The following is a 16,604-nucleotide window of genomic DNA, read 5'->3' as shown; positions in this document are numbered from 1 at the left end:
ATACCGGTCCCCTTTCCTTTTGTACAGACCAAATTATTCATTTTATCAATCATTATTAATTATTCAAACTATTTATTATTATTTAAACAATTTATTTTATTGAACATTATTAATTAGCCTAGCTATTTATTATTAATTATTATTTAGCATTATTATTTTAGGTGCCACATCTTCAGAGGGAAAAGAACCCACAAAAGAGGGAGCAACCTAACCTGTTCAAGTCGCCCAGACACACTAAACTAACCCTGGTCCTCTGCATCCCAAAGGCGGCTGCCTGCCATGCCCGGTTGCTGCACCAGGGGGCGCCCTCGCCTGCAGTCAGCGGCGCTGCTTCTGCGACTGCGCACAAGCACACAGCACCGTTAATGGACCCGGAAAAGCAGCCAGCCTCTCTCTGCGTCCGTTTCCCCCATCGAGCAAAGCCAGGCAGGGTTTTCGGGGGTGCTGGGGTCCCGGCCGCCCCTTCTTAACCCCACGCTAGCATATACCTGCCCGAGGGACCGGGACCGGGACCGACCCACCTGCCCACCTCCTGGGTGTCAAATCCGGACTCTCGACTTCCGGTCCTGCGTGAACGCTCCCCGGACTCAACTTCCGGAATCGGTGCAGCTGAAAAGTGGCTCGGGCGGAAACTGGAGCCCTGCTCCAAGGTTCCTAGCGCCAGCTAGGGAGGCCTTCCGCATGCGTAGGAAAGAGAGCGAGCGGGTGGGTGTGTGCTTAGCCCCTGAGGAGGCGTGTCTGAGCCGGCTTCAGGAACACCGGATTGGAGAAGAGGAAGTCCGGGGGCGTGCCCTAGTGCAGGGAGTAGGCTGGTCCCAGAGTTGGGGGCGGGGCCAATATGAGGGGCGGGGCCTAATCGATGATGGGAACTGAAGGATCAAGTGGCATCTTTGTTTTTGTTTGCTTTTTGTTTTTAATAATTTTTTTTTTTGCTTTTTGCTTTTTTTGGGTCACATCCGGCAGCGCTCAGGCTCTACTTTCAGAAATCGCTCCTGGCAGGCTCAAGGGACCATATAGGATGCCAGGATTCGAACCACCATCCTTCTGCGTGCAAGGCAAACGCCCTACCTCCATGCTATCTCTCCGGGCCCCTGTTTTTAATCATTTTTATTGTGACCAAAGTGGTGTGGCCCGAAAAAACAACAACAACAAAAAAAACAACAACAACAAAGTGGATTGCAAATCTTTCACAGTAATATTTTAGGTACATAGCAGCATTGAACCCAGGGCATGCCCACCACCAGTGTTGTCCTCCTCCACCCCTGTTCCCAGCATGCAGGCCATATCCCCCTCTTTTGCCCCCTGGACTGCTAGTATAAGTGGTTCCCTCTGTGTCTAGCTTGTTGTAGAATGGGTATCGATTCTGTTGTTGGCTTTGGATTTGGTGTTTAATCCTTTCCTGATCTGGAGGCTAGCTCTAGCCGGCATGGGATTTAGGGAGAAAACCTTCTCCCTAGCTTGGGGGTGCTGGGAGCCTTGGTAGGCCCCCAGCCGTCCCCTCTTCTGCCCCCGGCCTCCAGGCCTTTCCTGGGTGCCTGCCCAGGCGGCCAGAAAAGGTGGATGTTGAGTGGTCCCTCCTGGAGGGACTCCCAAACTTTCCTCGCCCTTCTCTTGTTCTAGGGTGGGAAGGGCACAGGGAGGAGGGTGGGCAGATCCTGGCTTCCGGTTCTCTACCGAATCCAGAAATGTGGGTTCTAATTTGGGGTGTGCTGAGATTTGCTCAGTTGCACTAAGGTAGTCACTGGCAATTTCTTTCTTTTTTTGGGGGGGGGGCACACCCATTTGATGCTCAGGGATTACTCCTGGCTAAGCGCTCAGAAATTGCCCCTGGCTTGGGGGGACCATATGGGACGCCGGGGGATCAAACCGCGGTCCTTCCTTGGCTAGCGCTTGCAAGGCAGACACCTTACCTCTAGCGCCACCTCGCCGGCCCCATATTTCTTAACAGTCTACATATTCAAAACAGTATATATTAATAGTATTCCCTATCCTTAAGTTATGTTTTGTGTATGCACAATGACTGTTTTGTATCTTGCCCTTTTGACACCCCTATAATGCTCATTTTTACTCCTTAACTCTCTCACCCCCAACCATCAGTAGCCCACATTTACCCTTTTTAACTTCAATACTGCACAGTCCTAATCACAGACCAATGTGGTGCACTGGATTTAACAAACCCCAACTATTTCAAAAGACACAAATGGACACATATGTCTTTTGAAATTTTTATGTGTATTTTCTTTGACAGCTATAACTCTTACTAAATATTCTCTTATACAGTGATTATTTTCCCCACTTTTTATCTTTTCTTCTCTTTGTGAGCTGTTCAATAAAGAATTTTGGTGAGGGGCCGGGCGGTGGCGCTGGAGGTAAGGTGCCTGCCTTGCCTGCGCTAGCCTAGGACGGACCGCGATTCGATCCCCCGGCATCCCATATGGTCCCCCAAGAAGCCAGGAGCAACTTCTGAGCGCATAGCCAGGAGTAACCCCTGAGCGTCACAGGGTGTGGCCCAAAAAAAAAAAAAAAAAGAATTTTGGTGAAAGAGTCCCTCAGTTTATGCTTATGTTTGAACCATGTCATGGGGATTGTTGGACTTGTTCTTGCGGCCCCCATATGCGCTGATAAAGCCACATGGCATTGTTCCTTGTTTGCATAGGCACATTAAACACACACACACACACACACACACACACACACACAAAGGGGGGGGCGGAGAGATAGCACAGCGGTGTTTGCCTTGCAAGCAGCCGATCCAGCACCAAAGGTGGTTGGTTTGAATCCCGGTGTCCCATATGGTCCCCCGTGCCTGCCAGGAGCTATTTCTGAGCAGACAGCCAGGAGTGACCCCTGAGCACTGCCAAATGTGGCCCAAACACCAAAAAAAAAAAAAAAAAAAAAAAAAGGGAAAATACTATACATACAAATAAGTTCTTATCTAATAGAGATTGGAACACACAAATCTTGTAGTGCAATGGGACCTTACACCCTGAACATTGACATAATGACCTGGCACAGGCCTCAGAAGAATGGGCATTCTCCATTCACCCCTGAAACAGGGAAGCTCTCTACGAAACATCCAAGGTTGTTTATAACATCACCTGGAAGCAATCCTCTACCAGAGAAGACCCTACCACTGCTCTGACATAGACCTGCTCAAAAGAGACTTCCCTTAACACTAAGAAGACTTGACAACAACAACCTGCTTACAGGACAGGGCTCTCTGCATTGCCCTTTAATTGTAAGGTGAAGCTAGAGGACTCTTCACATCCTGACTTCAATGTAGGATATGCAGATTCCAGGATCTTTAATACAAGAAACAACAGAGACTGTGCGAAAAATAAAAGTGTATTGGCACTACAGACAATGACTTGGATTGAACAAACTAGTCTGCCTAGAGCCTAGAGTTGGTCTTATTTAGGGGTAGGGTCTCCTTGTATTTAGCCAAAGCTTTTCCTTTCCATGTCCCTCATATTTTGGTGGGCCCATGCAAACAATAATTGCCAGTCTAACACCATCATTACTGTGCTCCTTTGACTCTAATCCTTAATAAATAAAAAAAAAAACCACTTAAACTTTTGAGGTTAACTGAAACTAATGTGCATGTGCATGGAAATGTAAAAAAATACTATGCTGTCAATGTTTAAGGAGTTACATAAGTTTTATGGCTTTAGATTGCTTTGTGTAACTGCTAAGAAATATAAGTACTACAATCTGGGGACTTGAGGGACAAAGTAATTGTGCATGGGTTCTGTTTTATTTTTCTTAATGTTCTTTGGCTGAAAGTTCACAGTTAAGGTGTCAGCAAGGGGAATTTTTCTGAGAATTCTGTTTATGGGTGATTGTCTTTCCACTGTAACTTTACCTTGTCCTCTTTCTTTGCATCTTTGTTCTCATAATTAAAAATAAATAATAAATAAATAATGCTGTCTAGTACAACCTATGGAGATTTCTTCACAAACTGGAAATTGAGCTTCCATACGATCCAGCTATACCACTCCTAGGAATATACCTGAGGAACACAAAAATACAATACAAAAATTCCTTCCTTACACCTATATTCATTGCAGCGCTATTTACAATAGCCAGACTCTGGAAACAACCAAAATGTTCTTTAATAGATGAGTGGCTAAAGAAACTGTGGTACATATACACAATGAAATACTATGCAGCTGTCAGGAGAGATGAAGTCATAAAATTTTCCTATACATGGATGTACATGGAATCTATTATGCTGAGTGAAGTAAGTCAAAGGGAGAGAGAAAGATGCAGAATGGTTTCACTCATCTATGGGTTTTAAGAAAAATGAAAGACATTTTTAACAGTATCTCAGAGACAATAGAGATGAGGGCTGGTAGGTGCAGCTCATGACATGAAGCTCATCACATAGAGTGATGAGTGCAGTTGGAGAGATGACTACACTGAAAACTATCATAACAATGTGAATGAATGAGGGAAATAGAAAGCCTGTCTCGAGTACAGGTGTGGGGGGGTGGGGAGGAGGGAGATCTGGGAAATTGGTGGTGGGAATGTTGCACTGGTGAAGGGGGGTGTTCTTTACATGACTGTAATCATACAACTATAATCATATTTGTAATCACGATGTTTAAATAAAGATAATTATAAAAAATAAATAATTAAAAAAAGACTGATATATTTTTTCTTTTTCTTTTTTGTTTTTGGGTCACACCCGGCAGCACTCAGGGGTTACTCCTGGCTCTAGGCTCAGAAATCACTCCTGGCAGGCTCGGGGGACCATATAGGATGCGGGATTCCAACCACCATCCTTCTGCATGCAAGGCAAATGCTCTACTTCCATGATATCTCTCTGGCCCCATGATCTTTTTTTTCCTACAACTGTTTGGTCTTGGGCCCGGAGAGATAGCACAGTGGCGTTTGCCTTGCAAGCAGCCAATCCAGGACCAAAGGTGGTTGGTTTGAATCCCGGTGTCCCATATGGTCCCCCGTGCCTGCCAGGAGCTATTTCTGAGCAGACAGCCAGGAGTAACCCCTGAGCACTGGTGGGTGTGACCCAAAAACCAAAAAAAAAAACAAAAAAAAAACAACTGTTTGGTCTTGGTACCATCCATTTTCCCCCCTCAATTTATGAGGCAGAAAAGATGATTCAACTTATGTGGTTCTGTTTGAAGGGAAATAAAAACAAACAAACAAAAAACAAACAAGAAAACCCCCAAAAAAGCAAAAAAACAAACAAACAAAAATATCCGGGATGGGTCCATCTTATCTTTTCCCCCTGCTTGTAGGTTTTGGATTAGAACCATAAAATCCCAACTCTGGAGACTTGGGTTCGAATCTTGATGATGCTGGTTAGCCTGAGACTTTGTTCACTTGTCTTCTTCTCTGCTGTAGGCTCCAGCTGCTTCTAGCACTCCCAACCGAAATCTATCATTAACTCGATCACTGTTTTATTTTATCTTTAATTTGAGGGAGATTTGGACAGTGCTTTCAGGGATCACCTCTGGAGAGACTTGGGGAGACTATATGGGATGTCAGACTACATGGGAACCTGATGAGGCTCATGCAAGGCAAAGTGTCCTATCCACTGTACTATCTCACCAGTACCAAGGAGATCAATCTGTTAAACATTGACTATTTTTTCTTTTTTTTTTTTTTTTCAGGTCTTGGCTCAGACCGGTGAAGACATAAAAATCTTTTTTTTTTTTTTTTTTTGGTTTTTGGGTCAGCAGTAACCCCGGCAGCACTCAGGGGTTACTCCTAGCTCTACACTCAGAAATTGCTCCTGGCAGGCTCGGGGGACCATATGGGATGCCGGGATTCGAACCACCATCCTTCTGCATGCAAGGCAAACACACTACCTCCATGCTATCTCTCCGGCCCACACATAAAATCTTTATTTCTAGCAATCCTAATCCCAGGGATCTTCAAAATCTCCTTTGAAAACTCGAGGATTAGAAAATTTCTGAGATGACCACACCCTGGATGAACATTATGATGTGGGGAGGTATATGTAGGCCCTCAGTGTCAAGGTGCCAATAGCAATATCACTTTGATAGTAACACCATTTTCTCTGGCTCCCAACTTTTCTGTGTGTTTGTTTTGGGGTCATACCTGTCGGTGCTCATAGGACTATATGGGGGTGCAGGGGAATGAACACAGATTTACTTCATGCAAGGCAAATGCCCTACCCATGCTGTACTATAGATCCATCCCCCGCTTCCAAGTTCTATTTTTCTGAATCAAAAAGAGTATTCTCAAAAAAATAAAGTATTCTCCTCTTCTATTCTAGCCCAGGGTGGTTGTTGATTTGTCAAAAAATCTCCCACTGCAAAACCCATCTGTCCAAGAAGGCCACCCTTAAGAGCTGGGGGTGGGGAGCATTTTTCTCTAGACCCTAAAGTCTTTATTTTTAATATCTTTATTTAAACACCTTGATTACACTGCATTTTTTTTTTTTTGGTTTTTGGGCCACACCCAGCAGTGCACAGGGGTCACTCCTGTCTGCTCAGAAATAGCTCCTGGCAGGCACGGGGGACCATATGGGACACCGGGATTCGAACCAACCACCTTAGGTCCTGGATTGGCTGCTTGCAAGGCAAACACCACTGTGCTATCTCTCCAGGCCCAAACACCTTGATTACAAATGTGATTGTAGTTGGGTTTCAGTCATATAAAGAACACCCATCTTCACCAGTGCAACATTCTCATCACCAATATCCCAAATCTCCCTCCCCGCCAACCCCCTGCCTGTATTTGAGAAAGGCTTTCTACTTCCCTTATTCATTCACATTGTTCTGACAGTTGTCAATGTAGTTATTTCTCTAACTGCACTCACCACTCTTTGTGGTGATCATGTCATGAGCTGGACCTTCCAGCCCTCCTCGCTGTCTTTGAGGATTATTGCAAAAATGTCTTTTATTTGTTTTAAAACCCATAAATGAGCGAGACTATTCTGTGTCTATCTCTCTGGTCCTAAAATCTTGAAAAGAGTCGGAGCCAGAGTTTCAATGCAGGCCCAAGAACTCCCTCTTTCCTGCTAGTTTAGGCAGGACAAGCCTGTCTGGGCGGAGGAGTCCAGGAAAGGTCCAGATGCCCACCTAGGGCTCTGGATGAGCAAGAGATGTGACCCAGAGTTCAGGCTTATGTAAGGGCGGGGCCAGATCCGAGTGACAGGCGAGCGGACCAATCGCGGGCGCGCTCTGGGGCCGGCATCCAATCGGAGGCCGGGGGCGCGGAGTGGGCGTGGCCTCCAGGCTCATGTGGCAAAGCGGGCCCGGGAGGTTGCACGCCAAACCTGGATCCCACCCCCGCGGTGGGTCGCGCCCGGGGACACCCGGGACTTTGGCTCGCTAGCTGCTGTCACCTCCGGGGAATGGGAATAAGCAGCCCAGCCCTCGACTCGACCGACCTACACCGGGAGAGCCAGGCAGGGGTGGGAACGACGCCCCCACCTAAGGCCTGGCCAGTTGCCACCACCCCCAGTCTCCCCCAGGGAGAAGCGATTGAGTAAGTACCAAGCGAGGTCTCTGCTCTTTTGCAAGAACCAGAGATGTGGAGGAGAGATGGGATGGGGCTGGGAGGACTGCCTGGTGCAGAAGGCAGGAGGGATCTGGATCTGGGGGGACGCAGTTCAAGCAAGCCCCCCTGGAGCAGAGCTGGAGGAAGTCCCTAAAAGGGAGGAGAGGGTCTCTCCTCTGATTAGGGTAGGGAGTCCAAACAGAGCCCCAGAGCAGCCCAAGGTCAGTATTGGGCAGAGCCAAGATCCCTTTCATGCCCAGTACACAGGACTTGTCTGAACTGTGCCTCACTCAGTCAAAGCGAAATGGCAGAGAGGGATGAATTGCTCTGTTCCCGTCCCCTGTCCTGTCAACACTGCCCCTTACCCCGTGATCCATCGTGGGTCTGCAAACTCCTCACACACATACACCTGAGTTAGGGATATCCCATGTTGCTCATGAGCTGGCATGAGGAGGCATAGAGACACCTCTGTCCCTAAGTCACCAGTCCTTCTGTCACCTCTCATGCTGTCTTCCCCAGGGTCCTCTGCTCCGGGGCAGTCTATGTCACATTCTAGGTTTGGCAATCTCCCTACCTTCTTCTTTCAAGGGAGGGTAAACAAAGGAGGATTTAACCACCTACCCCCCCTATACACACTTACTGTAGATGGGTGTGGTACTGAACTGAATCTTTGGGGGGACCATTGCATTCTGACATTTCAGTGACCCTGGGAAAGAGATTTATTTTTAAACTTGATTGATTGATTGATTGGTTTTGGGGCCATACCCAGCGGCACTCAGGGATTACTTCTAGCTCTGCACTCAGAAATTGCCCCTGGCAGTCTGGGGTACCATATGGGGTCCCAGGGATTGAATCCGGGTTCATCCCGGGTCAGCCGTCTGCAAGGCAAACACCCTACCGCTGTGCTATTTATCTCTTCGGCCCCTAGATGTTCTTAATGTCCCCACCTAAGACCAGGAAAATCTGGGTTTACCCAGAGAGGGTAGACCAGGTTAGTGGTTGAATGGGACTTCAAGGACAGGGTTTGACTTCAAGGAAGTATTTTCCCTCCAGGAAAGGAAAAAGTTCCAGTATTTTTCCTCCAACTAGGAGGTGAGAGCTGCATAATACAGGAGATAAAGTGGGAGTGGGAGGGCACAGGCATTCCACAAGGAGAGACTTTCTCTTTCTGATCTCACAACTACCTTACACATCTTCCAGGTTTGATAGCTGTGATCATCTCGCCCTCAAACTTAATTTCCATTACCTTCAGAATTTAGAGAGACATAATTTCATTTCTAAGCCCCTGTCCTCAGCCTAATGGCCTTTCTTCTTTTTTATTTTTTCCAGAAACTATTTTTCCAAGGAGGGGTCCCAACTGGGACACTCCCGATGTCAGGCCTGGGTGGACAGGTTGACTGAGACCAGACATTTCCTCAGCCTGGCCTTCCCCCTTCAGCATGAACTCCGGGATCCCATTCAGCAGTCGCCCACCCACCCCTGAATCTGACCTGGAACCCTCCACCAATGAATCGGCCTCTGAGACCACCACCCTTGGCCCAGAAACTACCAGTTTTAACAACACCAGAGTCCCTGATGTGGCTGGCGGCCCAGGAAGTGTGGGCACAATGCTTTTGTCTGTCGGAATTATCACGGTGATTGGCCTAGCTGTGGCTATGGTGAGATGTGGGGTTGAGAGAGGAGGGATATACTGTGGGGAGCAGGCAGTGATGGCATTTAGAGAAGGAAACCGGGTGGCAGTTGTTGTCTATTAATGATTGGGAAATCCTACCCCTTCCCCCAGCAATTTGACTTCTGCAGCTGAAGAGAGGCTGCACTCAGTTGTAAGCACCAAAGAAATTCTGAGGAATTTGTGGCATTTTGATCTGGGTCACAAAGGCCACAGAGGAGAAGGGGAAGGGAGAATGCCATTTGGATGGCCCTGGTGGCAAAAGTTTGGAGGCAAACTGGGATTTCTGTGAGCAGCAAGCAAGATAGTGAGGCAAGGGAGTTCAGGGTGGGGTGCAGTAGGAATAGAAGCCAGAAGGAGGTTAGAATCTCTTGTGGGGAGTTTAGGTGAGGTGCCCCAGATATGGCAGGAGTGGTCATTCATTTGCTCACTTGGCAATTATTTACTGGGCATCCGTTCTGGGCCAAATACTTGTGGCCTTGGGGACAAGGTAGACAAGGTCCTGCTTTGGGCTTTTACAAGAATGGGGAACCAAGAAATCAGGGGTGCCCATGAAAGCCACAGGGATTGGGTTGAAGAATCAAGCAGAAGCCTTCCTAGGCTGATGGCCAGGGTTGACTGAGGAGGTAATGTCAACTGAGTCCTCAGGGAGACAACTTAAGAAAGACAGGGGATATAAGTGAACTGTGGTGGGGTTGCAAATCCCTTATTGTGAGTGTGTTATGTCTAGATAGGAGGTCTTTCTCTGAACCAATGGGCTGTCCTGTAAGATGTTACATAGAAAACAAAACAAAAAAGACAATGTTATATAGATGCTCATAGGCGCCCGAAATTGTGCTAGCTGAGACAAGAAGAACAGGGTGCACTCTGCTCACAGCCCTTACAGCTCTGATAGCCAGCCTGAGGATCCATAGCATGTTGCATGAACAAACAGGGCTAAACTTACCCCCTATGCCCTGGCTGGAATGGCTGGAAAGCCAGGGTCACCATATGGGCCCTACAGGCTCCGGCTCGTTGCCAGAGAATGACTACTGTCCAGGCTGCAAGCTCAGAGTGAGGCTGGGACCTGAGCGCTCTCCTGGTATGGGGGTGAGGCCCTTTGCCAGAGGAGTCCTATAGCACTCTGTAGCAGTTACACACACTGCGATAACCCTAACCTCAGGGACAAAGCAAGACCCAGGATATGCCCATATAACTCAATGAAAGAGTATTGCTTCCAGGGCCGGGTGGTGGCGCTGGAGGTAAGGTGCCTGCCTCGCCTGCGCTAGCCTAGGACGGACCGCGGTTCGATCCCCCGGCGTCCCATATGGTCCCCCAAGAAGCCAGGAGCAACTTCTGAGCGCATAGCCAGGAGTAACCCCTGAGCGTCACAGGGTGTGGCCCAAAAACCAAAAAAAAAAAAAAAAAAAGAGTATTGCTTCCTAGAAATTGGGACAATTTTTTAAAATTTTTATTTAATTTTATTTTTATTTATTTTTAATTTCTATTTTATTTTATTTTATTTTATTTTGGTTTTTGGGTCACACCTGGTGGTGTTTGGGGTTACTTCTGGCTCTGTGCACAGAAATCGCTCCTGGCAGGCTCAGGGGACCATATGGGATGCCAGGATTTGAACCACTGTCCCTCCTGAATTGGCTGTGTGCAAGGCAAATGCCCTACCACTGTGCTATCTCTCTAGCCTCTAGAATTCCTTTATTCTTAAATCTAGAGAAAAGTAGATGACTTTCTCACCACAAGCAGAGTGGTAGAAAGGATAAGGAGGTATAAGCAGTAGAGGAGCCAGTGTTTCAGAAGGCAAGAAACAGCTCCTGGGTACCAGAATTTGATCCCTGAGAGCCATTTCTACTTCTTCCTGCCCAATCCTTGCTTGACAGTGCTGGGTGCAAGGAGGCACCTCAGTGCTGAATTGAGAGTATCACAAACGGGAAGTGGGGGGAGGACTTCCTGGAAAAGGTTGGACAGTGAAAGATAGGAAACTTTGAGAAAAAGGATCTATAGTTAGGGACAAAAATGATAGAACACTTATCTTGCACGTGTGAAGTTTGGGTGTTAATTCTTGATCTTCAGTCACACACACACACACACACACACACACACACGATGTGTTTGTGGGGGTCAGTCGGCATCAGCTGCCTCAGCAGAGGGAGCAGTAAGGGCAAGACAAAGAAATTGGATAGGGGCTTTGGCTTCTCTTAAAGATTCCTCTGCAACGGGGCCGGGTAGGTGGCGCTGGAGGTAAGGTGTCTGCCTTGCAAGCGCTAGCCAAGGAAGGACCGCGGTTCGATCCCCCGGCGTCCCATATGGTCCCCCCAAGCCAGGGGCGATTTCTGAGTGCTTAGCCAGGAGTAACCCCTGAGCGTCAAACGGGTGTGGCCCAAAAACCAAAAAAAAAAAAAAAAAAAAAAAAAGATTCCTCTGCATCATGGGCTGCAGGAAAAGAGGGGATGGGCTGTTGAGGGGTTGGGAAGTACAGGCCACTAAGTGTACTGTGACATTGGCTCAGTCAAGGGACTGAAGCAGAAGGCCGAAGCACTTGCTTTATTCCATTTAGCATAGAGCAAAGGCCACCTATGGCCTGCATGTGTGACTGACAGGAGTGGAGAGCAGTGAGAAGGTACCTCAGTTTCTTTCCGACTTTTGGGGCTCCCTGAAGTGAACAGCAGGATGAGTTCTGGGTCAGCCTGAATATCAGGGTTCAAGCTGTGAGTGAATTGAGGGGGACAGGAAGCACTTATAGCAGAGATGATGTGCTCCTGAGTTCCCCAGAGCAGCTGCAGCAGACTCTCCCCTTTCCTACAGGAGTTTCTGGCTCCAGCCCTGATCCTCAGTTCCTAACTGTTTCCTCAGGCTGTGTAAGCCTTTCTCTTCCAAGCTGTGTGAAGTGGGTTCTGTCTGCATCAGGGTTTTGGAGTTTGGACTGAACTGATGACAAGGTCCTCAAGCCCTCCTTCTCAGCCTCTGTCTACTGAGGGTCATTTGCCTCTCATGAAACCAGGGGAACCCATCCCAGGTCTTCTGAGAGCGATGCACTACAGAGTGTGGCTTATGCTTGGTGCTCCTGCCCAAATTTGGCTCTGGACCTGGAGAGAGCTGAAGGGTCCTAAAATCTTCCCCTCCACCTTCCACCCTGAGGTGGCTAGGGCAGGTCTGAGTACTGGAGTCTTTTGTCAAGCATTAGCAGAGATGGGTCCACCAGCACCAGACTAGCTTTGATTGTGTGGCCTTCTTGGGTGGGGTTTCTTGAGGTCAGGTCCGCTCCCCACCTGTCAGGAACTACTAAATGTCAGAGGGAGGCACAAATGCAGGCTTTGAGGGCATGCTCTCACAGGGGAGCCTCATGCCTTGGCCTCAGTCTCACCACACCTCATCCTGAGGGACTGAGTTGATCAGGGCCTCCCTTCCTGGCCTTTTGACACTGCTCCTTCTCTTGCAGGTCTTGTACATCAGGAAGAAAAGGAGGTAACTCCCAGCAGCCCTCTGAAACTCGGGCCCAGGCAGAACTGGGATGGACTCCACTGGATATGGGTGGGAAAGGAGAGTTCCCACCATCATGGTCCCTTAACTAGCTAAGGAGTCAGGGATACTTCTACCCACTGAGGTTTGGGGGTGGCTCTTGCCTTCAGGGAGCCTTGAAATGCTCCATTCCCTGCTGCCCTAAGTCTCTGCCTCTGCTGAGCCCCCAAAGGTGGTACTTCATACAGGCCTGACCTGGGCAGTCCCTGGGGCCCATCCCAGGAGAACTCTTGCTCCCTTTCTCCCAGACATTCCATCCGAGGGTAGAGCTGGAATGATGGAGGCAAATAATATTTTTCACTAAACCCATGGGAGACCCGGCCCCCAGACAATGGTTGTATGCTCTGGCTCAGCTGGACCTTAGACTTTGAGGGCTGGTGGGAGGAAAGGGCTGGTCCAGCCTCCACAGCACGTGCCCACCCTTCAGGTTGGAGAAGCTTCGCCACCAGCTCATGCCCATGTACAACTTTGATCCCACGGAGGAGCAAGATGAACTGGAACAGGAGCTGCTGGAACACGGGCGGGACGCTGCCTCTGTGCAGGCTCTGCAGGGCAAGGTGGGCACTGGTCAACTGCATCCCCCCCTCACCTCTCCCCACAGCCAGCCTCTGGCCCTTCCACCCTGGGCTCCCTTCTTTCCCAGGTGGCAGGGTAGGTGATAGCTTTTAGGTTAGTTGAGAGATGTGGAGTTGCTCCATGGCCACCCCAAGATCCATTATGCAAGGCCCTAGAGTTTGGGGACCCGGGTAGACTACTCTCTGCTCACCAGTGACCTCAGAAGTCTGGGGCCAGCACAATAGGACAGTGGGTAGGTAGGGCTCTTGCCTTGCACACAACCAAGCTGAGTTCAATCCCCAGCATCCCGTAATGGTCCCATGAACACTGCCAAGAGTAATTCCTGATTGCAGATTTAGGAGTTATCCCTGAGCATCGATGGATTTGGCCCTTCCCCTGCCCCCCCCCCCCAATGTTCTGGCCTCTCTGAGCTGTGGGTTTCTTGTTTGTAAGTGACTAACAGCTAGATAGTTAACATGTGGCCAACTTTAGTTTAAATCTCAGCATATGTTCTTCTGAACATCACCCTGAGAACGAAGCCTCAAAAACTCTGGATGTGCCCCCGCCCCCCCCAAAAAAGGAAAAGAAAATATAAGTGAATAACCTAGTTTTTTCCATTTTATGGATTTTTTTTTTTGGTGTTTGGGCCATATCCAGAGGCATTCAGGGGTTACTTTTGGCTCTACACTCAGAAATTATCCCTGGCAGGCTTGGGGGACCATATTTGTGATACTAGGGTTGGCTGCATACAAGGCAAATGACTTTCCTGCTATACTATCACTCCAGCCCCTAATGTTTGCTTTTTATCTCTCTACACAATCTATACTCTAGAAACAGGCGAGGAATAATAGAGGATCAATGGGGATTAAGACTTGGGCCCGGAGAGATAGCACAGCGGCATTTGCCTTGCAAGCAGCCGATCCAGGACCAAAGGTGGTTGGTTCAAATCCCGGTGTCCCATATGGTCCCCCGTGACTGCCAGGAGCTATTTCTGAGCAGACAGCCAGGAGGAATAACCCCTGAGCACCGCCGGGTGTGGCGCCCCCCCACCCCCCACCCCCCGCCAAAAAAAAAAAAAAAAAAAAGAAAGACTTGGGCCCTCTGTTAAGGTTCAGTAGTCTGAGCAGGTTGAAGCTGGTATCAAATTCAGTTAGGGGAACCTCTAAATAGACTGTGCGTCCTAGTAATAGAGCCCAGGCTGGTGGAGACTCCACCCAAACTCGTCTTCTGAGACCTAAGGGTAGGCACCTCATGTAATCATTCCCTCAGAGCCCACACCCCAAGTTGAGACCCCCCAAGAGCCAGAGTACCCTGAAGAGGTATGACCTCCCTGAGACCTCGTCCTTGCCTGGACCCAAAGGGTTCTGAGATCCAGGCCCTACAGGACAGAAGTAGGAGTCAGAAGCCTAGACTCTGGAAGAGGCCAGGCCAGGTGTTCAGAGAGCCCCTACTTGTGCCATCAATTCTGTGTCACCTGACTCAGTTCCTGTGAGCTCCCACCCCGAACCCCAATTATGTTACTCAGGAATTCAAACTAAGAACCTTGGCCCCTGCCAGTCCAGGGGACTGTGAACCATTTGTACACCTCCCAATACTGGGCCCTCTCCATCTGAGAGGGTACATGATTAACCAGTACAGGGTTTCACAGGATAAGTACCAGGCATGCTGGGGGTAGGGAGTCGTTTGTGCCAGATCATATTTCTAGGCTGGGCTTGCAGGGAAAGCATTCCAGGCAGAAGGCACAGTGAATGCCAAGTATAAATGGGCACCAGAAAGTGAGATGACAGCCCTAGTCGAGGCCCTGATATCTGCACCTCTCTTTCTGCAGACCCCACTCCCCTCTCAGGGCCCACCGAAGAGGCCCAGCCGGCTGGAGTTCACTGACATAGCCAATGCCATCAATGCCTGATAAGGATCCTGCACCCAGAATACCCACTTTGTAACTGCTGAGATCTTCTCTTGGGACCTGCCTGCTGAATCCCCCAGCTAACTGACTGTGAGAGAAGCCGCTGAGCAGATCAGGCTCTGGCCTCTCTCTCTCTGCCCTGATCTGAGGCCCTCCCCTGGGTCAAGAGGGTTGAGAGATACTGGCTTCCTTATCTCCTACCCGGAGCCTTCAAATCAGGATCTCTTCCTCTGCCATGGAGGAAAAGATGGAGGGTGGGACAGGGGGTTCCCCTGTATCAGGGAGAGATATCTTCAGAGGTCAGGAGCTGCCTCTGGAGTGGCACATATAAGACCTCAGGTCTCAGAATTGGAGTAAGGTGGCCCCTGGGAGAGCCCCTGGGATGGAGGTAAAACGCCTCAGGGATAGGACCTGAAGAGGGTTACTGGTCCCCAGGGTCCATCACTATTACAGAGCCTCAGCAGTGTCCCAGCTACTCTCACAGGAAATAGCTGCCATCTGGGATCTGAAGGGGGATGGAAGGGGAGGGGAGCAGGGATGAAGGATGCATCATACAGACCTGCTGATGAACCTCATTCGCCAATGTGCAAGAACAGACATGTGGGTGAAAGAGAGCCAGGCTGCCTAGGCTATGCCCCAAGGAAGCCTGGAATAGGCCACCTCTGACCTCGGTGTCGGTGTTCATAGGAGGGTAAGCATGCCACCTCGCATCTGTTTGCTGGGCTCAGGTGACTTGTTTCTGAAAGCAGTCTCCTGTCTTGATCAATCTGTGGATTAGGCCAGGGGAAGAGAGTGGGGGTCTCAGGCAGGTCAGCATGGGAATTTCTGACCATCTGAAGCCTAGCAGGGACAACTCTCTGGAATCAGGCTTGAGAACCCTACACTATTCTGTGATGGGCCCAGTCCACTCCCAGTCTCAGCCCTCTCTCATCCTCAGGCTTCTGACAATCAGGGATATCTGTGAAAGCCCTGCAATAGCCAAATCCCAGAGGGGTGTTTTCTCTGCTGGGCCTGCTGGCACATTCAAGCCTGTTCAGAAACACCCCCAGCCCAGATCACTGGCACCGCTGTACTTGGTGGGCTATGGGGGCAGCCTATTGAGTAAATGCCACATGCCAGAATGCGAGGGTCCAGGAGGCCTGCACAGTGAAGGTTCTAGATTTATCCCTTCCTCTGGATGCTATAAATATGTTAGCACTTAAGCCGACTGGAGGGCTGTGGGTAATTTAGGATGCACAGAAGCTGTAATTTAACTTGCAACATCTCCAAGTGAGCACATTAAAGATGTAATTAAGATGTTTACACGACGAGAACGTGAGCCTGTGACATACACACGGGGTGTGAAATCTCAGAAGGGATAGCCTGGGGAGGGGCTGTGGGAGGCAACCCAGCTCTGAGACAGCCATTCAGCTGGCTTCCCTTCATCACACCAAACACCTCTGCCCCGAGTTCAAGGTTGCATCAGGA

The 16,604-nt window shown here is 49.2% G+C and overlaps 1 protein-coding gene across 1 annotated transcript; it reads left to right on the top strand.

The window, feature by feature from the left end:
* Positions 1–7,258: 7,258 nt before the first annotated feature.
* C7H3orf18 (chromosome 7 C3orf18 homolog) lies at positions 7,259–15,250 on the top strand. The gene is made up of 5 exons (XM_049777423.1): positions 7,259–7,482; positions 8,824–9,152; positions 12,597–12,622; positions 13,104–13,233; positions 15,060–15,250. Exons 2-5 carry the CDS (start codon positions 8,934–8,936, stop codon positions 15,138–15,140), a joined length of 456 nt encoding a protein of 151 aa, XP_049633380.1. The 5' UTR covers positions 7,259–7,482; positions 8,824–8,933; the 3' UTR covers positions 15,141–15,250.
* The last annotated feature ends 1,354 nt before the right edge of the window (positions 15,251–16,604 follow it).

The sequence above is a fragment of the Suncus etruscus genome, chromosome 7, assembly GCF_024139225.1.
Source record: "Suncus etruscus isolate mSunEtr1 chromosome 7, mSunEtr1.pri.cur, whole genome shotgun sequence".
Taxonomy (NCBI): domain Eukaryota; kingdom Metazoa; phylum Chordata; class Mammalia; order Eulipotyphla; family Soricidae; genus Suncus; species Suncus etruscus.
This window is presented reverse-complemented; position numbering and strand designations above follow the sequence as displayed.